The sequence below is a fragment of the Hyperolius riggenbachi genome, chromosome 11 (assembly GCF_040937935.1).
Source record: "Hyperolius riggenbachi isolate aHypRig1 chromosome 11, aHypRig1.pri, whole genome shotgun sequence".
In the NCBI taxonomy this organism is placed as follows: Eukaryota; Metazoa; Chordata; class Amphibia; order Anura; family Hyperoliidae; genus Hyperolius; species Hyperolius riggenbachi.
The window spans coordinates 252,093,432-252,121,197 of NC_090656.1; the positions used below are offsets into that span (position 1 = coordinate 252,093,432).

Below are 27,766 nucleotides of genomic sequence, written 5' to 3' on the forward strand. Positions count from 1 at the left end.
TGCCGTTTCCTCTCTGCAGGTACCTGAAGCACACGCTGGACCAGTATGTGGAGAGCGACTACACACTGATTTACCTGCACCACGGCCTGACCAGCGAGAACAAGCCCTCTCTGGGCTGGCTGAGGGACGCCTATCGAGAGTTTGACCGCAAGTAAGATGATATCCCTGCCCCTGCGTCATTACACTGTGTGAAGTGTGTCTATTGGCTCATTGCAATTTATACACTGAGGTGTGCAGGAGGGGAAGTGCTTCACAACATACCATGTGATCAGAGCTGACCAACCCTGAGAAGGGGTGTGATCACATGACTGAAAGACAGCGGTCAGGCACTTCCTGTGCCACTGACCAGATGCGGCACAGTTACCCTCGTACACAGCAGGAAGCGCAGACACAAACTTTACATTGGATTTGCCTCGGTTTTGCTTTAAAAATCTCATGTGATTGCATTGCCATTGACTTGCATTATAGTACAACTGTAGCAAGAGGGATATGGAGGCTGCCATAGTGATTTCCTTTTAAGCAATACCAGTTGACTGGCAGCCCTGCTGATCCTCTGCCTATAATACTTTTAGCCATAGCCCCTGAACAAGCATGCAGCAGATCAGGTGTTTCTGACATTATTACCAGATCTGACAAGATTAGCTGCATGCTTGTTTCTGATGTTATTCAGACACTACTGAAGCCAAATAGATCACAGCAGGACAGCCAGGCAACTGGTATTGTTTAAGAGGAAATAAATATGTCAGACTCCATATTCTTCTCACTTCAGTTGTCCTTTAAACATCAATCGCAAACACAAGCAAAGCGGACCATCCGTGCAGTTTTAGGGCCCATTCACACTAGAAATCGCTAAACGCAATCACAAATGCTGAGCGATTTTCTGGAGTTTCCAGCGGTTTTCTCTAGAGATTTTCCAGCGATTTTTTTTTTTTTTTTTTTTTTTTTTTTTTTTTTTTTTTTTTATTTGTTTATTTTTCCCCCACTGTCCAGAAAGCAGTTTTTCAGCGATTAGCGTCTTGCGATTTCTAGTTCAATAAGCTGTGTCTGAGTCTTCCATAAACAGGAAATGACATCTGCACAGGAAAGAGAGGTGTTTTGTGGATAAACTGCAAGGTTTGATGGGTAAAATTGCTGGAAGAACTCTGTTGATTGTGAACAGGCCAGCACTTCCAAGGCTCCTATTCTTAACATTGAAATGCTAATCGCTCAGAATCGCTCAGAAAGTGCGGCAGGCAACACGTTTGTGTTTCAGCAAATCGCTTACATGAGAACACTTCCATATACTTTTCATTGTACAAGCGTTTTTCAAATCGCTAGCGATTTTCAGCAATGCTGAAATCGTTTGTAAGGCGCACAAGTGTGAATGGGCCCTCAAAATGCTGAAAACAAACATAACACAGAAGCAAATGTGATGCCATTGGAATACATTAGATGTGCAATGAACGTGATTTTGCACAATCGGCCCCTTAGAGATGTAACCAGGACACGGCGGTGTGTGTATGTCAGCTGTGCAGCAGCGAGTGCGGAATACAGAACATCTGACATGAGCAGCGCTGGTTGGAGACCGCGGCGATCTGCCAGGCATTGCTGCCCATCTGCTCTGTGTCATGTACGGAAGACACAAACATTCCACACCAGCCATCAGAGAGAGATTTGTTTATATCGCCCGTGACATCGGGAGGCAGGAAGGTATGTGGGCGGAGCTGGCTGACATCTCCCGCGTCACGCAGACCGGCAGTACAGTAAAGTCTTATTTACAAGTCTGCAAAGCTGCAGATCTTCAGCAAAAGCCTCCTTGTTTTTACCAGACTGCTTACTTCATTCCGCTTCTAGAAGTTACTTCATACTGTATATCCACATCTAAATATTTCTACAAACGTCACTCCAACTCTGCTCCCAGGAAACGTCCATGTTGTTCAGGGCACACGAGGGCCCATCAAAAAGTACTGTAATACCTTCTTGTCTCTTATTTGTTTGTTTTACTTGTTGGTAACTGTAAATATCCATGTACAATGCTATAGAGGGCATTGCACGAGTTTCCTCCCACATCACAAAAGGGTACAGAATAGTTAATGGTTTGACATATTATTATACCATGATTACAGTAGGGATTAGAGTGTGAGCTCCTCTGAGGACAGTCAGTGACATGACTATGTACTCTGTAATGTGCTGCAGAAGATGTCAGTGCTATATAAATACATGATAATAATATGGTAGGACATTAGACTATGACTATGGTAGGATTAGATTGTGATCTCCTCTGAGGACAGTCAGTGACATGACTATGTACTCTGTAATGTGCTGCAGAAGATGTCAGTGCTATATAAATACATAATAATAATATGGTAGGACATTAGACTAGGACTATGGTAGGATTAGAGTGTGAGCTCCTCTGAGGACAGTCAGTGACATGACTATGTACTCTGTAATGTGCTGCAGGAGATGTCAGTGTTATATAAATACATAATAATAATAATAATATGGTAGGACATTAGGCTATGACTATGGTAGGATTAGATTGTGAGCTCCTCTGAGGACAGTCAGTGACATGACTATGTACTCTGTAATGTGCTGCAGGAGATGTCAGTGCTATATAAATACATAATAATAATATGGTAGGACATTACACTATGACTATGGTAGGATTAGAGTGTGAGCTCCTCTGAGGACAGTCAGTGACATGACTATGTACTCTGTAATGTGCTGCAGAAGATGTCAGTGCTATATAAATACATAATAATAATATGGTAGGACATTAGACTGTGACTATGGTAGGATTAGAGTGTGAGCTCATCTGAGGACAGTCAGTGACATGACTATGTACTCTGTAATGTGCTGCAGAAGATGTCAGTGCTATATAAATACATAATAATAATAATATGGTAGGACATTACACTATGACTATGGTAGGATTCGATTGTGAGCTCCGCTGAGGACAGTCAGTGACAGGACTATGCACTCTGTAATGTGCTGCAGAAGATGTCAGTGCTATATAAATACATAATAATAATATGGTAGGATATTAGACTAGGACTATGGTAGGATTAGAGTGTGAGCTCCTCTGAGGACAGTCAGTGACATGACTATGTACTCTGTAATGTGCTGCAGAAGATGTCAGTGCTATATAAATATATAATAATAATAATATGGTAGGACATTATACTAGGACTATGGTAGGATTAGACTGTGAGCCCCTCTGAGGACAGTCAGTGACATGACTATGTACTCTGTACAGTGCTGCGGAAGATGTCAGTGCTATATAAATACATAATAATAATATGGTAGGACATTACACTATGACTATGGTAGGATTAGATTGTGAGCTCCTCTGAGGACAGTCAGTGACAGGACTATGCACTCTGTAATGTGCTGCAGAAGATGTCAGTGCTATATAAATACATAATAATAATATGGTAGGACATTACACTATGACTATGGTAGGTTTAGATTGTGAGCTCCTCTGAGGACAGTCAGTGACAGGACTATGCACTCTGTAATGTGCTGCAGAAGATGTCAGTGCTATATAAATACATAATAATAATATGGTAGGACATTAGACTAGGACTATGGTAGGATTAGAGTGTGAGCTCCTCTGAGGACAGTCAGTGACATGACTATGTACTCTGTAATGTGCTGCAGAAGATGTCAGTGCTATATAAATATATAATAATATGGTAGGACATTATACTAGGACTATGGTAGGATTAGACTGTGAGCCCCTCTGAGGACAGTCAGTGACATGACTATGTACTCTGTACAGTGCTGCAGAAGATGTCAGTGCTATATAAATACATAATAATAATATGGTAGGACATTAGACTAGGACTATGGTAGGATTAGAGTGTGAGCTCCTCTGAGGACAGTCAGTGACATGACTATGTACTCTGTAATGTGCTGCAGGAGATGTCAGTGTTATATAAATACATAATAATAATAATAATATGGTAGGACATTAGGCTATGACTATGGTAGGATTAGATTGTGAGCTCCTCTGAGGACAGTCAGTGACATGACTATGTACTCTGTAATGTGCTGCAGGAGATGTCAGTGCTATATAAATACATAATAATAATATGGTAGGACATTACACTATGACTATGGTAGGATTAGAGTGTGAGCTCCTCTGAGGACAGTCAGTGACATGACTATGTACTCTGTAATGTGCTGCAGAAGATGTCAGTGCTATATAAATACATAATAATAATATGGTAGGACATTAGACTGTGACTATGGTAGGATTAGAGTGTGAGCTCATCTGAGGACAGTCAGTGACATGACTATGTACTCTGTAATGTGCTGCAGGAGATGTCAGTGCTATATAAATACATAATAATAATATGGTAGGTCATTAGACTGTGACTATGGTAGGATTAGATTGTGAGCTCCTCTGAGGACAGTCAGTGACAGGACTATGCACTCTGGAAAGTGCTGCAGAAGATGTCAGTGCTATATAAATACATAATAATAATAATATGGTAGGACATTACACTATGACTATGGTAGGATTAGATTGTAAGCTCCGCTGAGGACAGTCAGTGACAGGACTATGCACTCTGTAATGTGCTGCAGAAGATGTCAGTGCTATATAAATACATAATAATAATATGGTAGGATATTAGACTAGGACTATGGTAGGATTAGAGTGTGAGCTCCTCTGAGGACAGTCAGTGACATGACTATGTACTCTGTAATGTGCTGCAGAAGATGTCAGTGCTATATAAATATATAATAATAATAATATGGTAGGACATTATACTAGGACTATGGTAGGATTAGACTGTGAGCCCCTCTGAGGACAGTCAGTGACATGACTATGTACTCTGTACAGTGCTGCGGAAGATGTCAGTGCTATATAAATACATAATAATAATATGGTAGGACATTACACTATGACTATGGTAGGATTAGATTGTGAGCTCCTCTGAGGACAGTCAGTGACAGGACTATGCACTCTGTAATGTGCTGCAGAAGATGTCAGTGCTATATAAATACATAATAATAATATGGTAGGACATTACACTATGACTATGGTAGGTTTAGATTGTGAGCTCCTCTGAGGACAGTCAGTGACAGGACTATGCACTCTGTAATGTGCTGCAGAAGATGTCAGTGCTATATAAATACATAATAATAATATGGTAGGACATTAGACTGTGACTATGGTAGGATTAGAGTGTGAGCTCATCTGAGGACAGTCAGTGACATGACTATGTACTCTGTAATGTGCTGCAGGAGATGTCAGTGCTATATAAATACATAATAATAATATGGTAGGTCATTAGACTGTGACTATGGTAGGATTAGATTGTGAGCTCCTCTGAGGACAGTCAGTGACAGGACTATGCACTCTGGAAAGTGCTGCAGAAGATGTCAGTGCTATATAAATACATAATAATAATAATATGGTAGGACATTACACTATGACTATGGTAGGATTAGATTGTAAGCTCCGCTGAGGACAGTCAGTGACAGGACTATGCACTCTGTAATGTGCTGCAGAAGATGTCAGTGCTATATAAATACATAATAATAATATGGTAGGATATTAGACTAGGACTATGGTAGGATTAGAGTGTGAGCTCCTCTGAGGACAGTCAGTGACATGACTATGTACTCTGTAATGTGCTGCAGAAGATGTCAGTGCTATATAAATATATAATAATAATAATATGGTAGGACATTATACTAGGACTATGGTAGGATTAGACTGTGAGCCCCTCTGAGGACAGTCAGTGACATGACTATGTACTCTGTACAGTGCTGCGGAAGATGTCAGTGCTATATAAATACATAATAATAATATGGTAGGACATTACACTATGACTATGGTAGGATTAGATTGTGAGCTCCTCTGAGGACAGTCAGTGACAGGACTATGCACTCTGTAATGTGCTGCAGAAGATGTCAGTGCTATATAAATACATAATAATAATATGGTAGGACATTACACTATGACTATGGTAGGTTTAGATTGTGAGCTCCTCTGAGGACAGTCAGTGACAGGACTATGCACTCTGTAATGTGCTGCAGAAGATGTCAGTGCTATATAAATACATAATAATAATATGGTAGGACATTAGACTGTGACTATGGTAGGATTAGAGTGTGAGCTCATCTGAGGACAGTCAGTGACATGACTATGTACTCTGTAATGTGCTGCAGGAGATGTCAGTGCTATATAAATACATAATAATAATATGGTAGGTCATTAGACTGTGACTATGGTAGGATTAGATTGTGAGCTCCTCTGAGGACAGTCAGTGACAGGACTATGCACTCTGGAAAGTGCTGCAGAAGATGTCAGTGCTATATAAATACATAATAATAATAATATGGTAGGACATTACACTATGACTATGGTAGGATTAGATTGTAAGCTCCGCTGAGGACAGTCAGTGACAGGACTATGCACTCTGTAATGTGCTGCAGAAGATGTCAGTGCTATATAAATACATAATAATAATATGGTAGGATATTAGACTAGGACTATGGTAGGATTAGAGTGTGAGCTCCTCTGAGGACAGTCAGTGACATGACTATGTACTCTGTAATGTGCTGCAGAAGATGTCAGTGCTATATAAATATATAATAATAATAATATGGTAGGACATTATACTAGGACTATGGTAGGATTAGACTGTGAGCCCCTCTGAGGACAGTCAGTGACATGACTATGTACTCTGTACAGTGCTGCGGAAGATGTCAGTGCTATATAAATACATAATAATAATATGGTAGGACATTACACTATGACTATGGTAGGATTAGATTGTGAGCTCCTCTGAGGACAGTCAGTGACAGGACTATGCACTCTGTAATGTGCTGCAGAAGATGTCAGTGCTATATAAATACATAATAATAATATGGTAGGACATTACACTATGACTATGGTAGGTTTAGATTGTGAGCTCCTCTGAGGACAGTCAGTGACAGGACTATGCACTCTGTAATGTGCTGCAGAAGATGTCAGTGCTATATAAATACATAATAATAATATGGTAGGACATTAGACTAGGACTATGGTAGGATTAGAGTGTGAGCTCCTCTGAGGACAGTCAGTGACATGACTATGTACTCTGTAATGTGCTGCAGAAGATGTCAGTGCTATATAAATATATAATAATATGGTAGGACATTATACTAGGACTATGGTAGGATTAGACTGTGAGCCCCTCTGAGGACAGTCAGTGACATGACTATGTACTCTGTACAGTGCTGCAGAAGATGTCAGTGCTATATAAATACATAATAATAATATGGTAGGACATTAGACTATGACTATGGTAGGATTAGAGTGTGAGCTCCTCTGAGGACAGTCAGTGACATGACTATGTACTCTGTAATGTGCTGCAGGAGATATCAGTGCTATATAAATACATAATAATAATATGGTAGGACATTACACTATGACTATGGTAGGATTAGAGTGTGAGCCCCTCTGAGGACAGTCAGTGACATGACTATGTACTCTGTAATGTGCTGCAGAAGATGTCAGTGCTATATAAATACATAATAATAATATGGTAGGACATTCCACTAGGACTATGGTAGAATTAGAGTGTGAGCTCCTCTGAGGACAATCAGTGACCGCCACCGATCCAGCAAATTTTCCGTCCAACGCAGTTCACTGAATCGATTGCTTTCGGACAGAAATCAATCGTGCATTGTTTTCAGCATTGATTTTCTGGTGGATTTGATCACAGTGATTGAATATGCCCAATATTGACGGGTAAAATCATATAGTGTGTGGCTAGCTTAACTTTATGGCTCTGTGTTGCTCAGATCAGTATTGGAGTTGGGTACAATTTGTCTCTTTTCCGGTTACAGGTACAAGAAGAACATCAAGGCATTGTATATTGTCCACCCCACCATGTTCATTAAGACGCTGCTGGTCTTGTTTAAACCCATCATCAGGTAAGCTCTCCGCATTGCAGAACGGTGTGGTCTATAGCTGTGTATTCCATTCCATTTGCATAAAATGGAGGATCTTGGCTCCCAGAAAGGACTGGGGTGATTTTGTACTGGACCAATCCACCAGCATTGAGGCTCCCTCCTTTGAAATGCTCCCTACTCTGCTTACACCAGTCAGCAAGCTAGCAAGCACGTCACGATATTTGAACCGCCGGTCCTGCACGATCTCCCGTTCTCCCGCCGTGGCTAAGTTTCGTTAGCACCTGGCTATGCAAAGATTTCTTTGCGTTCCAGCCTACAATTGCGCCCTGCTTTTAGTGCAGGCTGCTATTGCCGGCTGGAACGCGAAGTAAGCTTGCCGGAGCCCGGGGCACAAAGGTGCAGTTGCCGTCGACTTACAAGTTGACTGTAACGTACCTTAGCCACGGCGGGAGAACAGGGGATTGTGCAGGACTGGCACGGGACAGGACGGCTGCTGGGGGCTTTGGGAGGCCCCAGGTAAGTGAAACAGTTTGTTTTACGCGAATTTACAATTCTGCTTTAAAGCAAAGGGGACAAATACATGCACATAACTTTATAGAGGCGCTCATGTTTGCTACACAGCCAAAGCAGGTAAGGCGCCTGTTTGTTACTGACCTGAGGAAGCGGGCAAGCATCCGGGAAACGGGTTATCAATTCCATGTGCTCAAATAAAAGACCTTTTTTCAAAAACTAGTCCAAATTCTTCAAGAGAGGTGAGATTGTAAAATTTCAATATATACTTCTACAATGTAGCTTTCCCCCTAAGTAAAATGTACTATAAATTAATTTTCCTATGTCGCTATCACAGTAGGCAATACAAAATCTGACCTAAGAAGTTTAGGACTAGTCCATCTGCTCTTGGGGGATTCACAGCTCTTTCTTTACAAAAGCACTTACTGAATGGCCATTACTCTGTCCGTTGCCAAATAGTGTGCAAGCCAGTAGGGAATGGCCATCATTTTTGCATAGATCCTTTTAATGAAATACTAAGAATCTCCCATTAGGAGATGGACAAGTCTGAAATCTGTCAGATCTGTGAAAGTTTTACGAAAAAGTAATTTATAATATATCTAAATGTAATTTTTTTTTTTAAACGTATGTATTTAAATTAAAAAAAAATGTCACTGAAGTTGACTTTAAATCCCTATGTTCCTAGAACTAAGTATGGGTTCATGTGAATGGACACAAAACAGGGCCTCTTAAAAAAACAAACACTCCAGCAAAAAAGTAAGCAAAGTAAGCAGTTAAAACCTGACAGAGCTGACAGGTTTTGGACTAGTCCGTCGCTTCATGGGGAATTCTCAGGGTTTTCTTTGTTTTTAAAAGCATTTCCTGAACGACAGTTGCTAAGTCTAACTGACATAATAGTGTGCAAGTGAGTAGGGAGGCTGGCTGGTATCTTACTATTTTGGCAGTTAAACTGTCGTTCAGGAAATGCTTTTGAAAACAAAGGAAACCCTGAAAATCCCCCGCGCGGAGATAGACTAGTCCAAAACCTGTCGGTTCTGTCAGATTTTAACTGCTTACTTTTTCTTTTTTTTTTTTTTTTTTTTGCTGGAGTGGACCTTGAAGGCAATCCTGGTGTTAACCCCTAAAACAAATGTTTGATGTTTACTTTGGTAGTGGGTGGAGTCTAAATAGACAGAGGCTTCCTGGGTCCTTCTATAGACGTCAGTAATCCAGCGCTGGGTCATCTGGCTGAGTGAGCAGCTGCACTGTACTCGTCTCCATGCATGAGGGCTTCCCTTTACTGCGCATACGCGGACCATACTCGTGCATGCCCAATGCAGCTGTGCTCGTTCATGGCTGCTCACCCAGCTAGAACACCCAGCGATGGATGGGTGGCATGCAGAAGGACCTGGGTCTGCCCAGAGGCTTCCCATTACCGAGGTAAGAACTAAGTTTTTTTTGTTTTTAAAGAAAACCTGTAACGAGAAAAACCTCCCCTGGGGGGTACTCACCAGATCCTATCGAGGCTTCCCCCGTCCTCCTGTGTCCCACGGCGGTCTTGCTGTGACCCTCTGAACAGCGGGGATGTAAATATTTACCTTCCCGGCACAGGCGCAGTATCGGCTCTCCGCTCGGAGATAGGCGGAATAGCCGATCGCCTGCGTAGTGGAGCGGACCCGACAGAGATTAGCTATTTCCACCTATCCCCGTGCAGAGAGCCACAACAGCGCCCCCGCTGGAGCCAGGAAAGGTAAATCTAGCAAGACTTGTCACGCTTGTAGGAGGAGGATTCCGGGACACTTCGGGAGGAGCCAGCGCTGGACTTCCTGCAGCTACAGGGGAGGGGAAGCCTCATTGGGACCCTGAGGCTTCCCCCACTGAGGTGAGTACCCCCCAGGGGAACTTTTTTTTGTTACAGAGTCTCTTTAAGTACACTCGATTAATCGGAAACTTTCTTATTTTGTCTTCCAGCTTCAAGTTTGGTCGAAAGATTTTTTATGCGAATTATCTGACTGAATTGGATGAGATTGTCAAGCTGGAACAGCTGGGCATCCCCAAGCAAGTGCTGAAGTAAGAATTCTAGAGATTTGCCTTCTTACTGTGGAACTCGGTTCTGTCAAACAGAATATTGCAAGGATTTTAGCAAATATTATTGCAGATTATTTCTACTTTTCTGCAAATATTAAGCAAGTCTGTGTCAACCTGCCAAAGGAAGTGCTTAGGCCTCTTTCAGACAGGCAATAACCAGGCTGTGAATTCACCGCCTGTCAGCTGCTCTCCTGCACCATTGGGCAAAGTCTGGCACATCCCATAAAGCTCTTTATTGTTTCATAAAGGTAAAAAGACAACATTTCTGAGCCACGCAGGGCCCCTTCATCAAGGCACAACTTGCTCTAGGCAACCATCTGTCCGCCACACAAAGAATAAACACATTAGTTATATGTGGGTGTAGAAGCTCCTTTCTGCACTCACAGTATATGATGTGCACCTAGCGAGCTTCTGCAGAGAAGAGCTTCTACTCCCACAAGTCATTCATGCTTTTATTCTTTGTGTGGCAGACAGATGGTTGCCTAGATGGTTGATTAGCGCGGTAAAAATCACTGTATACTTCCCCGATTTCAGAGCGATCTCGGTCAGCGCTTATAAGCACTGTACCGCAATCGCTGCTGAATCGGCCAGAAAATGCTGCAGGTAACGCGTTTGCGATTGACGCCAATCGCAAAACGCCAATCGCGGCAGTGAGAACACTGCCATAGGGTAACAAAGCACTAGCACTTAAGCGATTAGCGGCAATCGCCCGCTAATCACTTAGTTGTGAATGGGCCCTTAGTAATAAATAAGGTAAACTACTGTACCTGACCAAAATCTATTTGCGAAGATAAATATTGCACGCCTGTACAATAAAAAGTAAAAATAACCATACGCAGGTCATACTTGCCTCCCGTGTAGCCTACTACTCAATCTCTTTCTCCTCTCCTGCGTCCCATTTGTCCACTGTGATCAATGGAATTCTCTGTCCTCCATCTTAAAAATGGCCATTACCCCATAACAGCTTCCTGGTCAGCACACTGTTACACTGTAATATCACCCACTTGAGCCATAGGGAAACATGGACATTACCTTGCACATTCAGTTGGAACTGTCAGCTGCTGATAAATAACTCAGCAACTGGTATATTTCAGTTCTGACAAAATCTTGTCAGAACGGGAAGGGATCACTGTCAGAAGAAAAAGGTGAGCTTCTGAGAGGAACTGACGGGGAGGTTAGTATGTAATATTCATTTGCAGCTACGTCATGTGTTTATTTTAAATAATTTTACTCGCTTCAGGTTCCCTTTAAAGACCAAAGCAGAGACTCTATTGATCAGAACTCTGATACAGACTTTTGGCATTACCAGGAGTGTGACGGTTGAACTCATGTCCACAACGTTTTCTGATTCATGCTCGTCTTGTTTTCCAGGTATGATGAGCTGATCCGTGCCTCTCTGAAGACCTCCCCAACCGCTCAGAAGCCAGTTCCTCCCCGGCCGCCTTTGCCCAACCAGCAGTTCGGAGTGTCTCTGCAACAGTGAGTGTCTTCAGCAGACTGTAGTGGTCTGTCCTCCGTTTCCCGCTCGTATCTCACATCTCTTCCCTGTTCTTGGGGCAGGTTGAGGAACAAGCGGACAGACAACGATAAGATCCCTCAGGTCGTGCAGGAGACAGTGTCCTACCTCCAACAGAACGGTGAGCAGCCTGGTGCCCAGCAATGCACTCGTGGCCTTGTTTTCTGTGTTGTGCCAGTAACTCCACGCCCACGTGGGAATACAGATCTAAAATGTGGAGCGTGCCAGCAACATACTAATAATAGCAGTATGAATAAAAAGAAAGAAACCACACAAAGTATAAACATTGCAGAAATATGTAAAAGAAAAACACAAGAAACTTTATCAAAGCAAAATAATTTCTACAAGAGCAATTTTAGTTTATTTCTTGTGAAAAGCTTGAATTTTCTTCTCCTGGCCACTTTCTTCAGTCCCCCATCCATAAAAACACAAAACAAACCTGATACCCGGTTATATCCCTGATGAATGTCCTGCAGTGATCATAAGGGTTAAGAGGCGCCCAGGGATGATAAACTCAGATTGGAAGTGGAACTGAAAGGTTAGCAAACACAGAGTTTCACTTACCTGGGGCTCCTGCCAGCCCCTTTGCAGCCTTCCCGTCCTGTGCTGGTCCTCCGCGACCCTCCTTTCTCCCACAGCCAGCTACTTTCTGTTCAGTCGAAGCGGCAACTGCGCCTGTGTGCCCCGGGTCACGCGTAGCTTTCTTCGGGTTCGCGTTCCCGCCTGCTATAGTGCAGGATGCTATTGTGGACCGGAAAGCAAAGAAAGCTACGCGTTGGCTCGGGGCGCGGAGACGCAGTTGCCGTTAACTTACAGGTTGACTCAACCAAAAGCAGCTGTTGGTGGGAGAACGGAGGATCGTGGTGGACCGGCGCAGGACAGGAAGGCTGCAGGGGGCTGGCAGGAGCCCCAGGTAAGCGAAACACTTTTTTTTTTTTTTTTAACCTTTCAGTTCCACTTTAAAGCAAACTAAAAATAAAAAAATGAGGTGGCTTACCTCAACAACAACAGTCTTAATAGACAAAAGAGTTATTTGCACAGGCAACATGTTTTGTAGATCTGGGTCCACTTCCTCAGGCCAGTAACAGTGCCGAAGGATTGCCAGCCATGGACATTGAGCGCCTATCAATCCTGCAGTGATGTCCCAAGGTCCTGATGTCTCCTGTAGGCGATCTGCGCATGGGTCACACTCGCACACTGTTTGCCATGGAAGAGGGCATTGCTAAAGTGTGGGGGATGTGAGTTTTGGTACAGCGTGTTGTGGGAGAGAGCAGAGCAGAGGTCCGCGCGTGTGCAGACAACCCAGACTGGACCTGACTGAGCCAGTTACCGGGGCTGATTGCAGCTGAACGGCAGACCGCGGGAGGAAGGCGTGGGACTCGCACGTGTTTATGGGGCTGGAGGAAGCCGCGGACGAGTAACATCTTCCTTTTAGGTCAGCTCTGGTTTTCTTGAAGGTAGCCATACATTACTGAACTTCCATTGAGCATGTAAAGAAATCCTAAATAAAAAAAAAAAAAAAACAGCTTATGCAATAATGAATTGGGTACTTTTCCATTAGCCGGGTGCATCCGATAGGTGGCGCTAATTACGTTAAGTCACGTAACAAAAGTGTAATGTAACCGATTCTATCGTGTTTTTTACTGGCCGTCTTGCTGCGGCCAAATGTATTATCAAAAGTGAATAGAATTAAATGAAGCAGGCGGCAATGTAACAGATGAAGCCGCTGGCTTCGGCTCTCTCTCCTCCCCCTGCCTCCAGGGCCGGCCCTAGACTTTTTGCCGCCTGAGGCAAACTTTGGAAAAATTGCCCCCCCCCCCCCCCCAAGCTGTGGGTGGGGGCCCGCTGAGATGGAGGGGTAGCGGGCAGGAAGGGGGTATTGGGCACAGCGGCAGGGAGGTGGGTCAGACCCCCTCCCTCACCTGGGTCCCCCTATCTGCGCTCCCCCTCCAGCTTTTAGGCGCGACTGGTAAGAGGCAGCGTGCAGGGACGACTCACCTCTTCCGCGTTACAGCTGTCGTCCACTGTCGTCACTTCCTGCAATGCCGTCCACTTACAACACAGTGGGCGGCATTGCAGGAAGTGACGACAGTAGAACGCACGCTGCAATGCGTGCGTTCAGGCGGGTGCCGCCCCCCCCCCAGAAGTGCCGCCTGAGGCATTTGTTTAACCCCGCCTCATGGGCGGACCGGCCCTGCCTGCCTCTCTCCTATACAATACTGGCAGCCGGGGACATGCCTGTCCCCCCAGAGTCGTTTGTCGCGGCAGGGAACCCTGCTGTTCGTTCTTGCAGAGCGGGTGCTGGCAGAAGCAATGTCTGCAGCCTCCCCGCTCTGCTTGTTTCTTGCGAGGAACGACTCTCTGGAACACGCATGTCCCCCGGCTGCCAGTGTTCTATAAGAGAGAGGCAGGGGGGGAGAGGAGGCAGAGCCGAAGCCGGCAGCTTCATCTGTTACATTGCCGCCGGCTTAATTTAACTAAACTCACTTTTGATAATACATTTGGCCGCAGCAAGACGGCCAGTAAAAACACAATAGAATCGGTTGCATTCCACTTTTGTTACGTGACTATTAATGTAATTAGCGCCACCTGCTGGATGCGCCCGGCTAACGGAAAAGTACCATGAATTGTATGTGTAGTACAGATAATGAATAGAACATTAAGTAGCAAAGAAGAGACTCCTATTTTATTTTCAGTTATGTAGCTTTTTTTTCTTTCTTTTTTTATATAAAATTGCATCATACAGTTTTAGGCCTCTTGCACACTGCATGCATTTCAGATTCCGATTCCGCTTTTTAGGCCTCTTGCACACTGCAAGCAATTCAGATTCAGATTCCGCTTTTTAATCTGTTTTTACTTCCGATTCAGATTCAGATTTGCAGTTTGCTCCTTGCACACTGCAAATCTGAATCTGAATCGGAGGTAAAAACTGATTAAAAAGCAGAATCTGAATCTGAATTGCTTGCAGTGTGCAAGAGGCCTTAATCTGTTTTTACATCCGATTCCGATTCAGATTTTTAATCTTAACTGCATGCTGCGTTTTTTGATCCGTTTTTCTGTAGAATGTATTCAAGGAAAATCGGAAACGGAATCGGAATCGGAAACGGAATCGGAATCGGAAAACGGATTTGCAGTGTGCAGGGAGCCTTAAAGCCACACTGTCTTTTAAGCTATAAAACGGAGCAGAAATAATGACCCTTTGAAGTTTCCTAAAGAAAACCTTATCTCAAGCTGTCTTTTGCTGTTTCTTGGCTGTTTAAGGCTCACATACCTCTGCGCATTCTATGTAGCTGTTTCCTTGCTCTCCCTATCCCGAATTTCTGCCGGTGAAATCATCGACTTACAAGTCGATGCTGAAATCAGGCAGAAGATCCTGTGCTCCTCTCCCTGCATGACCTGTTTTCCTTCCCTCAGGCCAGGTCTCCGCCCCACCGTGGCCACTCCATGCTTGTTCCATCAGCGCAGTGTGAACGCTGCTTTATTTCACAAGAACGAGCAGTAAATGGGGGTTTATGAATTATAATCTATTTTTTAACTTGCCCAATGCACTTTTTACTCACTGACAAACTGCTGCCGGCGCTTTCAGAGGAACGAGCAGAATTCAGAGTGCACCAGAGGACAAGTTGAGCATGTGCAGTTTTGGAGTCCTCTCGTGCACGCAATCAGCCACAAGTGAACGCGCACTAATGATGCGCGATGACCCGGAAGTGATCAGGCACTGTGGCCATCTTGCCTGAATCCCGGAAAAGAACAAAAAAATTAAAAATGCAGCGATCGCAGCGGCGGGGTGCGGCGCTAATTAAACGGACATGTTCAGCTTAAAAAATAGAAGCTGCTGGTATGTTTTTTTTTCCGTTTGTTTTTTTTATTATTATTGAAATCAATATTTCAGTTCCGCTTTAAAGCAGTCTTTCTCAAACCTGTCCTAGTGGCTCCCCAAAGGGGCATGTTTTGCAGACAACCTCACTTGTGCACAGGTGAGATAATTATTCTCTCAGCTAGGTGGAGTCTATGTAGCTGAGACACTAATTACCCCACCTGTGCATTGGTGAGGCTGCCTACAAAACATGCACCTTTGGGGAGTCACGAGGACAGGTTTGAGCAACACTGGCTTAAAGGACAACTGAAGTGAGAGGTATATGTAGGCTGCCATATCTGTTCCCTTTTAAGCAATACCAGTTGCCTGGTTGTCCTGCTGATCCTCTGCCTCTAATACTTTAAGCCATAGACCCTGAACAAGCATGTTGCAAATCAGGTGTTTCTGACATTTTTGTCAAAGCTGACAAGATTAGCTGCATGCTTGTTTCAGGTGTGTTATGCAGATATTACTTCAGCCAAATAGACCATCAGGGCTGCCACACAACTGGTATTGCTTAAAAGAAAATAAATATGACAGCCTTCAAATACCTCTCATTTCAGTTGTCCTTTAAGAAAACGACTGTATAGGACCCAGAGGGTCCAGTAGCTCAGAGAAGCTCTTTTGCATAGAAAACTGAAGGTTTTTTTTTTTGGGGGGGGGGGGTTTTACTCTTCCTGTACTGTAAACAATATGATACTCTTTTCTCTGCTACTTACAGTATGTGCTATTTCTTAGCTGTACTACACATACAATTCATTACCTCATAAGTTTATGTTCGCTTCAGGTTTGCTTTAAGCGATCGACTTTATCGGGCATTCAGAAGCTGTGTGGTCAATCGATTAGTGGCCCACACACTGCAAGTGAAATCCTGGTGATCAGCTTCACTAATCTGAACGATGTTGTGTCTCCATGCTCATCAAAAGTCCATTCTGTATACATCGAAATCCTGTGAACATTAACCCATTCCTCTACAATCCACCGATTATTATTATTATAATTATTATTATAATTATTATTTAGTGTTTGTATAGCACCGACATCTTCTGCAGCGCTGTACAGAGTATATATAGTCTTGTCACTTTTACTGTCCCTCAGAGGAGCTCACAATCTAATCCCTGCCATAGTCCTACGTCTATGTATGTATCGTAGTCTAGGGCCAATTTAGGGGGGAGCCAATTAACTTATCTGTATGTTTTTGGGATGTGGGAGGAAACCAGAGTGCCCGGGGGAACCCCAGACAGACACGGGGAGAACATATAAACTCCATGCAGATAGAGCCCTGACCGGGGACCAGGGGCCCCAGCACTGCAAGGCATGAGAGCTATATTTTTCATCCTCAATCGAGTAAATTTGTTGATAGTTCAGATATCCATCAACCAGGCAGAATGGGGCATAATTGATTCTCCCCTGATCTGATAAAATGATGGTTTTGAATGGTCGATCATATAGGAAAATCGAGTACTGTATGGATGCCTTTACTATGTTGGTGGTTATTGTGCCACTTTAGAGCTCCAGTACATTCAGTCAGTTCCTGACCTACCCTTTATTTTGATCCAAACCCACCTGGACTGCGCTGTTAGTACCGTGCTGCGACATATGGACGCTCCCAGGCTGCATAGATATCCCCAGGACCTGCAAGTCATCATTAATATACACAAGTGTAGAATAATATTAAAGGCGTTTTTATAGAACCAGGTGACGGCTCTAGACTTTATTTTTCAGCCTGTGTTGTTTTGCTGTTATGCAGAATAAAGGATGAGTTAAAATTTCGCAATCCATCCCTAACGCTGACCAAATATGAAGCAACAAATATGAAATATGAAATACTCCAAAAATCACTTAAAGTGAACCAGAGATGAAACACCCTCATGTATTTTACTATATATATATCAGTGGGAACATTAGAGAAAACACCTACCCTGCTCTCTGTTTCATCCTTCACTGCTCAGCCTGCGTGTTATCAGCCCTGATAAACTCCCCGACTGAGCATCCAGTCTGGCTTTGCTCAGGAATCATTATAGCTTGTTTCCAGGGATTACATTGGAGTTTCGGATAGAGGCCCAAACACTTTTGCAAAAATGGATGGCCCAAAAGGTTGTTCCTGAAAGTCATTTCAGATGGCCTTCCCCATACATACTGCCTAGATTTCTGCAGGTCAGCCTGTTCTATAGTTTGGAGAGGGAGGGAGGAATTAGAGCAAGGTAGTTGCGGATACCTGCAGCACTACATAACAATCGCAAATCGAGCCTGTCCCATCACTAACACGATCTCTGCAATTCTGCGAATATTGGGGGACCTGTACTCACTTTGGCATCCTAAAGCTGCAAGGTATAGAGATTTGCTTTTAGCATTTTCATTGGTGATTGTGAGACACAAACAACAGTGAAAACAAAGAGAATTTTACTCATTTCCTGTTCCGCTGAGCCCTGGTACTCGTAGAAGGAAGTAGAAGTAAATGGATTCCAGCAGGGACATTGGCCTCAATTCTCTAAGGACAGTTCAGTAAAATAATATAGGTCTGTAAAATGGCACATTCTGTATGGTACACTGTCCTAAAGAGAGCGGGTGGTGAGGAAAGGCAGGAGGCTCCCTGCTGCTGCTGGGGAACACAGTAGCAATCTCACAAATAAATCAAGTGTTTTTTTTATTTGTATGTAAATTTACACAGTTTGGAATTGGATTAAATGAAACCTGAAGTGAGAGTAATATGGAGGCTGCCATATTTACTTCATTTTAAGCAATACCAGTTGCCTGGCAGCCCTGCTGATCTATTTCTCTGCAGTAGTGTCTTAATCACACCAAAAACAAGCATGCAGCTAATCTTGTCAGATCTGACAATAATGTCAGAAACACCTGATCTGCTGCATGCTTGTTCAGGGGCTGTGGCTAATAGTATTAGAGGCAGAGGGTCAGCAGGGCTGCCGGGCAACTGGTATTGCTTAAAAGGAAATCAATATGGCAGCCTCCATATACCTCTCTCTCCAGTTGTCCTTAAAGCAAAATGATCAGCTGTAGCATTTAATTGTAGGTTGCATAACGTCCCATAAAGTTATGCTAAATGTTTAATAAACTCATATTGGTTGTTATCTCATTGACCCCCCCCCCCCCCCCCCCCCCTCCGGTACTCACTGATAATAGCCTGTCATTCTAGCTGTAGGGGAGATAGTTGAGTGCCGGGGATAGTATTGGTTTCCCTGCACGGTTAGCGCATCGCTCTGTTTCTGGGGAAGTGTGAGGATCTCGGTTCAGTATCTGTCCACAGAAGTGCTGGAGGAAGTCAGTCCTTATCACCACTCAGACTTTAAGTGCAATTTCCTGTCCAGTTCTACAAAATACTCCACTAAAGCTGTGACTTGTGCTCTGGAGAGCTGTTTGCAAGTAGCTGATCCCGAGTGACTCAAGAATGGCTAGCCAGTAACTTTCTTTTTTAAAGGGTAAATAATACTTACGTTTTCTTTATTGGCCAAAACAAATGACATTTCCATAAATTGCCTTGTGTTTAGTATGCAGTCTACAACCTGGCCATGCATTGCAAGGATTCCAATACAGTATAATCATAAATGTCTTATCTCAGTCAGCCTGGCTCTGTTCTGGTACATTGCTGAGGAGAGGGAAGCTTGTTATCTCCCCTCCCACATTTCTGCTCCTCACTGATTGGCTGAGGGCAGTTCAGTGTGACAGGAGGCTGAGAAGGGAAATACACCTCACCCCTCTGCAGAAGCTGCTGAAATCTGATCTCTACTGTGCTCACGTGTGTTTTACAAAGCAAGCTAGATATGACAGTGCTGTTTCTAGGAGAAAACAAGAGTAAGGGAGGAAATGGCTTTGGATTGGCTTCAGTCAGAGGCTGTAAAGATGGAAAATGCCTGAAACCATTTTCTCTGTATTTCCTATATGAAAGTCACTGAAATCAAAATGTGGACAGTACAATATGTATGTTATGTAAGTAGAACAAGTATTTATCTACTTATATATGTTATATATTTTCCCCTGTTTTTTTTTCAGTCCCTGCTGCTTTAAAGCGGCACTGTAGTGACATATAGTAGAAGTTGTATGCTGTATGTTATTCCACTTTTACTTTAAATATCCTGGTTTCAGCATGAGAAACACTTCCTATAGCTATATATTGCTGTAAATTGGTGTGTAGCGCCACCTTCCCACTGGGGCTTAGCCTAGGCTGTTAAGTTATGCATGGAGCAATCGCATCAGTGGCTACAGTAGTTACATTGCGATTGCTCCAGGAGTCTCTGTGAAATCGCCACACAATTTAGCAAAGTGCCTGTAGTGGGTCCCAGCCCTCAGCCTGATTTGTGGGGGAGCCAATTTATATCAGTACATTTTTGGGATTTGGGAGTAAACTGAGTCAGAAGAATCCCACACAAACCTTTTTTAGATGGCAGCCTGACCAGCTAATGAACCCAGGACCCAAATGATAAAAGATGGTGGTTGCCACTTGGACGCCATTCTGCTGATCCGCATTCCTACTCTCTCCGCCAAGCAGTAAAACCGATAATGTAGTTATGGTAAACTCTGATATCGTAAACATTCGGGTATAGTATATCCAGGTCCCGGCCAAGCACCATTATAAGTATATGGGAGTAACACCTGTAGTAAGCCTGAATATAATAGAACTTCTGTTATAGTAAACCTGCTTTTTGGCCCCTGCGGTATTCTGTATCCGGCTATAGTGGAAAGTGAGCGGGATCATGTGTCAGTCAGAGAGCCGTGGGCGGGGCTGGCAGCCACTTGTAGCCTGCTTGCTATCTGTACACCACACTGGGCCTGTGTGGATTACCTCTAAAGCACCAGTCAGTGAGACCTATGCTTCCTGTGTAAGCTGCTGCCCCATTACTGAGGGAGTTTCCAGTCATCTGTGACTTGCTTGTGCATGGCTGCAATGCTACAGTATCATCCAGGCTGTACAGACATGTGGACAGAGGAGCGCACTATAAGTACTGTACCTGCAATAACTGGTGTGACCTATGCTTACTGTGCAAGCTGTCGCATGATTAGTGCATGCAAATCCCTGCATATTGAGCACTGTGCAACTTGATCTAGCTTAGCCACGGTCTGTGCTCGCTTGCTGAAGCATTGAAAAGAAAAAATGACTCCCAATTATTGACTGCATTAAGATCCAGTACTATAGTGTAGTTATGTGCTTGAGTGTTACCATTTCTGATATAGTAAATATATGATCTAGTAACCTACTTTTTCCAGTCCCTTGGAGCGTACTATAAAGGGATTCTGCTGTACTCCCTACTCAGTATTGTGAGATTTTACAGTAGAAGGATGGCAGTGACTGGAGTCTATCCATTTGTGACTGTTGGGTAGAGATGATTAAGGAGATGCAAATTTTTCCGAGTTGATGCACATTTTGTTGCAACTGGCACGCAGGTTAGAAACGGTCTGATGCAGTTGCTGCGATGTTGGAATGGCCCAAATCCAAGCAGCATATAAACTGTGACAGAATCTGCATAAGCTTGACAAATCGTCATCATCTCCTCCATCGTCTCGCCTGTAGAATTTGTGCGGCCGGCTGTAAAGCACATTATTCCAACCACGGTCAGAACGCCACTAGTGTACCATCAGTATCAGCACAGCATAATAGCTTTGTCTTTGTCAGTGGCGTAGCTAAGGAGCTGTGGGCCCCGATGCAGGTTTTACAACGGGGCCCCCCAGGCACTCTATACATAACAATTGATACGGCGCACCAAAACCTGACAATGGCAACTACAGTGTCAGAGGTACAAGAAGGGGATGGGGAAGAGCTTGTTAATGTTTACCACTACTTAATGTATATATAGAAGTGATTATTATGAGCACAGGACCAATAGAGAGCTAATACTGTAGTTGAGGGAGGGCCCTTCGGGGCCCCTCTGGCCCAAGGGCCCCGATGCGGTCGCTACCGCTGCACCCCCTATTGCTACGCCCCTGGTCTTTGTATACTGAAGGGGACATGTCCGTATTTTAAAAACAGAGCAAAATAAGTAGTGTAAGTGCATTGCATGATTGTTTAGGGCCCGATTTTAAACTCAAGTTTACAAATAATCAGGTTGTTAATTAGAAATCAGGAGGTTAAAACCAACTACCGGCTATTTATAAACTGATGATAATTGCTGACGGGGATGAGGGGTGGATCCGGCCATCCATCATGTCTCTGGAGCTGCTGCCACATGTTTAGTGAGGTCTGGGGACTTGGGAGGTAAGCAAACACTACAAGGGACTCCTGGGAGGAGGCGGCCCTCCACCACTTTCCTGTGACATCACTCAGCGACCTCCTCTATTGTGGCTTTATATTTTATTCTCTCCACAGTACATCCATGGAAAATAAAATCCTCTAAAATATTGACAACCACACAAACTTTAAATATAAGTAACATGCGAAACGAGTAAAGGGATGTGTGCTCTGACCAGTCATCACCTGACATATATACTTGCTGCCTCAAGTTAGCTGACTAATTCAAATGGCATAGTGTTCGCATGTAGTATATCCGCATACCAGAATATGCAGGATCTGAAGCTATCTCCCTGCTGTTCCTGCAGGAGTTGGCCCAGGCAAAATACATTGCATCTCAACAGGGGCGCCGCGTGTAAGCCTCCTCGTACCCCCAAGAAATGAAGGGCAGTGCAGACACCCCCACAGGGCATCCATTGCCTGGGAGCGCCGCAACTGCCCTTCGGGGGAGATCGATATTCTGATGATTTCATCACACCGCAACGCTAAAAAAGACCTTCAGGGATTTCTGCGTTAATTAATATATAATCCTATTTCTGGCCGTAAGCCAAACAGGTAGTGAGGCTCTGTAGTGCTCACTTCCTGTGGCCAAAGAAACTGATCTCATAGAGTACAGACAAGGCTTGCTTGTTGAATGTAAAATATAAACACGCAGCTAAAACTAAGGGCACGATACAGGCACTATGGTGCTGTCCTAAAATGGATTCTGATCCAAAAAGTGTTCCACAAGCATGCTGTGCGGTCACGGCCATTGCTGACACTTTTCATGACTTGCTTTGAGGATCTGAACTTCCTGAAACCCTGTAACATGTTTTGTTTTTCTTGACTTTACAGCTCTCTCCACCGAGGGAATATTCCGGAGGTCGGCCAGCACGCAGGTGGTGCGAGACGTGCAGCAAAAATACAACACAGGTGCGATCTGTAATGACTTTGCTTTATGTGAGGTCAGTAGAGACGGCCATGTATGCAGTGTGATGTCAGAAAGTAGAATCAAACGCAGAAGGCATGATCACAGATATGCAAATTCTTCTGGGTTGATGCAAATGTATGCAAATTAGTATGCAAATATATGCAACTTGAAAATGAATCAATGTAAAACTGGGTTTAAATTGATTGGTCCATTTTCAAACTGCATATATATAAGCATACAAATTTGTATCATTTCGGAAGAATTTGCATCTCATCGATCATCCCTACTCAGAACTTCCTCTCTGCTGTAAAAGAATCGCCCCAGCATGCTAACCTGGACAAAAGACATTCATTACAATTTATGGTATTCCTAACCAAACCTAAAAGCACAGCTGTAATGGGTGGGATATGTCTAAACAAGCCTGCAGCAGATCAGGTGTGACTGACACTATTGTCGGATCTGACAGGATTAGCGGCATGCTTGTTTCTGGTGTGATTCAGACACTACTGCAGCCAAATAGAGCAGCAGGGCTGCCAGGCAAGTGGTATTGTTTAAATGAGTCAGCAGGCAAACAGTCCTAGGTAAAACAAGCTTGGCTGCATGTCACTGACGTTTTTTCCCCTCTGTTCCCTTGTGCAGCTGTTCAGTTTGCTATATTTCACTCCGGTCGGAGACCCGACCTCGAGGTCAGGCTCCCCCGCAACCCGGAAATAATTGGTCCCCGAAGGCGCAGTAGAAGTTTACTGTATGGAATGTTGGCGCAGTTGGCTCGCATAGCGTGCATATGTACGCTTATGTACGTCTGCGCACGCAATAGAGCAGGCGGAGATGTGGTTGAGCTTGCGTCCTCGCTCGCAAGCCAAACACTCCGCTTCATTCTCCGCTCACCAAACCCTCCCTTCAGCCTCCACACAGTACTAGGCGGAGGCTGAAGGGAGGGTTTGGTGGGCGGAGAATGAAGCGGAGTGTTTGGCTGGAGGGTTTGGTGGGCGGAGAATGAAGCGGAGTGTTTGGCCGGATGGTTTGGCTTGCGAGCGAGGACGGCAAGCTCAAACACGCCTACGGCGGTTCTATTGCGTGTACAGACGCACGTATGCATGCTATGCGAGCCAACTGCGCCAGCGTTCCACAGCCTGGAAACTCGTACTGTGCCTGGGTGCGATCGATCACTTCCGGGGCACTGGGATCTTACCGGACAGAATTGCGGGGAATCTAACGGCTTCGGGGGAAATTGAGGTGGCGATCCAGTAAGCATTTACTGGAAGAACCGCTGCAGGTAGGCAGTTTTAATGGTATTGAATTTGCCTGATGACTCCTTTAAAGCGGCCCCAAACCAAACATTTTTGTAATTAAATATTTAGTTTCACCACTCTGACACATACAAAGATAAATAAGCACTCCTTCAAGCCTATGAGCATTTCAGTGCATGCTTTTCACCCTTCTCTTTTCATAACTAGGGTTATACAGGTGGCAGCCATTACTTCTGAGCTTAGTAGGAGTTTTAAGATCATGGGTGTGTTTGTCATCAGCTACCCTCCCTCACAGGGGCGTCGTCTATGTGAAATCTCACACAAGCTGAGATCACCTCCCCTGTGACATCATCAGTAGCAGCCTGTGTTTTTGTTTTTATCTCCTCCACCAGTCTGCCGGATTCTGTCCCGACAATATGAAAGGAAGGGAGGGGATCCTCCAATAAATGTAAAATATTTTATATTTGTCATCATGCAGCTGAAAAAAAGGCTGCTATTTATTATTATTATTATTATAATTTAGAAAATAGATTTTATTTCTGAAATCTTGTATTTTTAATTTGGGTCCACTTTAAGAGGAGATAAATATGGCAGCTTCCATATTACACTCACTTCAGATGTCCTTTAAGTGGGCTGAGGCAGCTGATAATCAGGCGTGTGTATGGCAACCCCCAACCTGTGCTTGGCCCTCGGGTGGATCTACTCACCCCAAGCAACGCTGATTCCCTACCAATCTCATTTTTCTTGCGGCTCGCCCAGCCACCGCGTGATATCATGCACACGCATCTCGCCTTTCCCCCGCATAGCAACACAGCGTGTCATCAGCTACTCAGCTGACTCGCATATGTGCAGCCCGGCCCATCAATGTTACCCAATGGGATCAGGTCCTGGTCCCTGAGGGGCGAAATCTGTCAAAGGTGTGTACTCGCCTTAAAGGGGCAGTATGGCGAAAAAATTTAAAATGTAAAATATGTGCAAACCTACCTAAACAAATAAGGAGTACATTTTTTTCCAGAGTAAAATGAGCCATAAATTGCTTCTCCTATATTGCTGTCACTTTCAGCATGTAGTAGAAATCTGACAAAAGCAACAGATTTTGGACTAGTCCATCTCTTCATGGGGGTGATTATCAGGGATTTACTGTATTTATTTTCAAAAGCACTTAGTGAATGGCAGTTGCTCTCAGGGCTGTGGAGTCGGAGTCGGAGCAATTTTGGGTGCCTGGAGTCAGTCGTGAAAAAATGCACCGACTCCGACTCCTAATGAATTTGTAACTGTAATTAAAATAGAAAATATGATAAAACGTTCTATTTCTCAGATAATAGTCATTAAAAATAATGTATATATACAGTAATAGCTGTGCTTAGTCCACAAAAATGAAATAAACCAATCAAAATGAGTTACTTGTGCTGCTTCAATAAAGCAGTCCCTGTATTTTTAAGGTCAGATATACATATCTGATTGTGACTGTATATATGATGTATACACAGGAATCTCTTATATATACTAAAACAGGAATCTCTTATATATACTAAATAACATCTATGCTGTAAGAATAAAGCCTGATGTGTAGCCGTGTCACTAACAGAGATGGTCAATGAGATGGAAATAATTCCGCACTGATGCTGATTTATGCAAATGTATGCACTCCCTTTGCTCATGAAATCAAATAAATTGATATGTTGTTAAAATTTGGTTTGGTGACTATGAATTAAAGGGTACCTGAGGCGCATAAAAAAAAAAGCTTTATACATACCTGGGACTTCCTCCAGCCCCCTCCAGGCCATTCAGTCCCTCGCTGTCCACCTCCGCCACCTGGATCTTCTGCTATGAGTCCTGGTGATTCAGCCAGTCAGCGCAGTCCGGCTACGTGCCGCTTCCACAGCCAGGAGCGTTCTGCACCTGTGCAATAGTGCTGCGCAGGTGTAGTACGCTCCCGGCGGCAGAGTGTGTGCATGCGCACTACGCCAGACTGGCTCAAGTACCTGGAGTACCCATAGCAGAAGATCCAGGTGGCGGAGGACAGTAAGCGACTGATTAGCCTGAAGGGGGCTGGAGGAAGCCCCAGGTATGTATAAAACTTTAATTTCATCTGTCTCAGGTTTACTTTGTTACACAGTAGTACTATACTCTACATATGCACTCCCCACAGAGCTGCAGGGAATCCACTGAGAATGTTGTATATGTTACGGCCAGAACCCGAAGTGTGGCCACTTCGGGTTCTGGCCGGCCAATGTGCGAAGTGGCCGCTACGCAGCGGCAAGTGGCCGTAGTGCAGCGGCCTCTCTCCTCTTCCCCCCCCCCCCTCTCTCCTCTCCCCGTCTCCCATACAATAAGTAGCAGCCGGCGGGGACACGCGTGTCCCGAGAGTCGTTCGTCGCGGCAGGGGAATCCTGCCGTTCCTGCAGAGCGGGTGCTGGCAGAAGCAATATCTGCAGCCTCCCCGCTCTGCTTCCCCTGCCGCGACCAACGACTCTCCGGCTGCTACATATATTGTATGGGAGGCGGGAAGAAGAGGGAGGCGGGGGAGGAGAGAGGCAGTGCGAAAGCCGGCGGCTTCATCTATTACATTGCCGCCGGCTATATTTAATTAAATTAAGCAAGTTGTAATAAATTTGGCCGCAGCGAGACGGCGTAAACATAACATTTCTAACATTGCCCGCTGCGCTGCGGCCACTTCGCACATTGGCCGGCCAGAACCCGAAGTGGCCACACTACGGGTTCTGGCCGTAACATACATTGAACACAGAGGTGTTGTCTATCACCCATAAACCTGGTTCAGATTGTGCATGAAGAATGTGTAATAGAGGAAGAATCTCCTCATTCCCCTGCAGAGTACCTGCACATCACTCTTACATGTACCCACAGTCACATTGCCTAGGGCCTGATCCATGCTCAGATTGTGCATGAAGAATGTGTAATAGAGGAAGAATCTCCTTATTCCCCTGCAGAGTACCTGCACATCACTCTTACATGTACCCACAGTTACATTGCCTAGGGCCTGATAGATGTTCTTTGTTCCTGTCTTCTACAAGTACTCTTACCAAGGACTAGTTGTAGTCTAAAGGGAATAAATATGGCAGTCTCCATATCCTTCTCACTTGTCAGTTGCCTTGTAAAATTCCTAAGCGTTGGCAGTTAAGAGACGAATTTCATGTTACATACTGTTAATCAACAAAATTGTAATATGCAAATTAGAGGAGTCGGAGTCGGTGGAATCCTAAACTGAGGAGTCAGTCGGTGGATTTTTGGACCGACTCCACAGCCCTGGTTGCTCTGTCCAACTGCCCAAAAAACTGTGTAGTGAGCAGGGAAGCTGGCCAGCATTATTGTTTAAATCCTTTTTGGGGAATATCTTTATAAAGAATAAAAGCCTTGCTGAGAATCCCCTATGAAGAGATGGACTAGTCCAAAACCTGTCGCTTCTGTCAGATTTCTACTACCTACTGTAAGTGACAGCAACATAGGAGAAAAGTAATTTATGGCTCATTTTACTCTGGAAAAACATCTATCTATATATATAATA

At 44.2% G+C, this 27,766-nt stretch overlaps 1 protein-coding gene across 2 annotated transcripts in view; it reads left to right on the forward strand.

Moving 5' to 3' along the window:
• Nucleotides 1-27,766, forward strand: part of ARHGAP1 (Rho GTPase activating protein 1) — a 143,489-nt gene that overhangs the window by 95,560 nt on the left and 20,163 nt on the right. For both annotated transcript variants that reach the window (XM_068260095.1, XM_068260096.1), the window contains exons 5-10: nucleotides 20-151; nucleotides 7,828-7,914; nucleotides 10,354-10,452; nucleotides 11,842-11,949; nucleotides 12,031-12,107; nucleotides 22,915-22,992. In XM_068260095.1, the coding sequence (XP_068116196.1) occupies nucleotides 20-151; nucleotides 7,828-7,914; nucleotides 10,354-10,452; nucleotides 11,842-11,949; nucleotides 12,031-12,107; nucleotides 22,915-22,992 (581 nt within the window). The remainder of the gene's footprint in view (nucleotides 1-19; nucleotides 152-7,827; nucleotides 7,915-10,353; nucleotides 10,453-11,841; nucleotides 11,950-12,030; nucleotides 12,108-22,914; nucleotides 22,993-27,766) is intronic.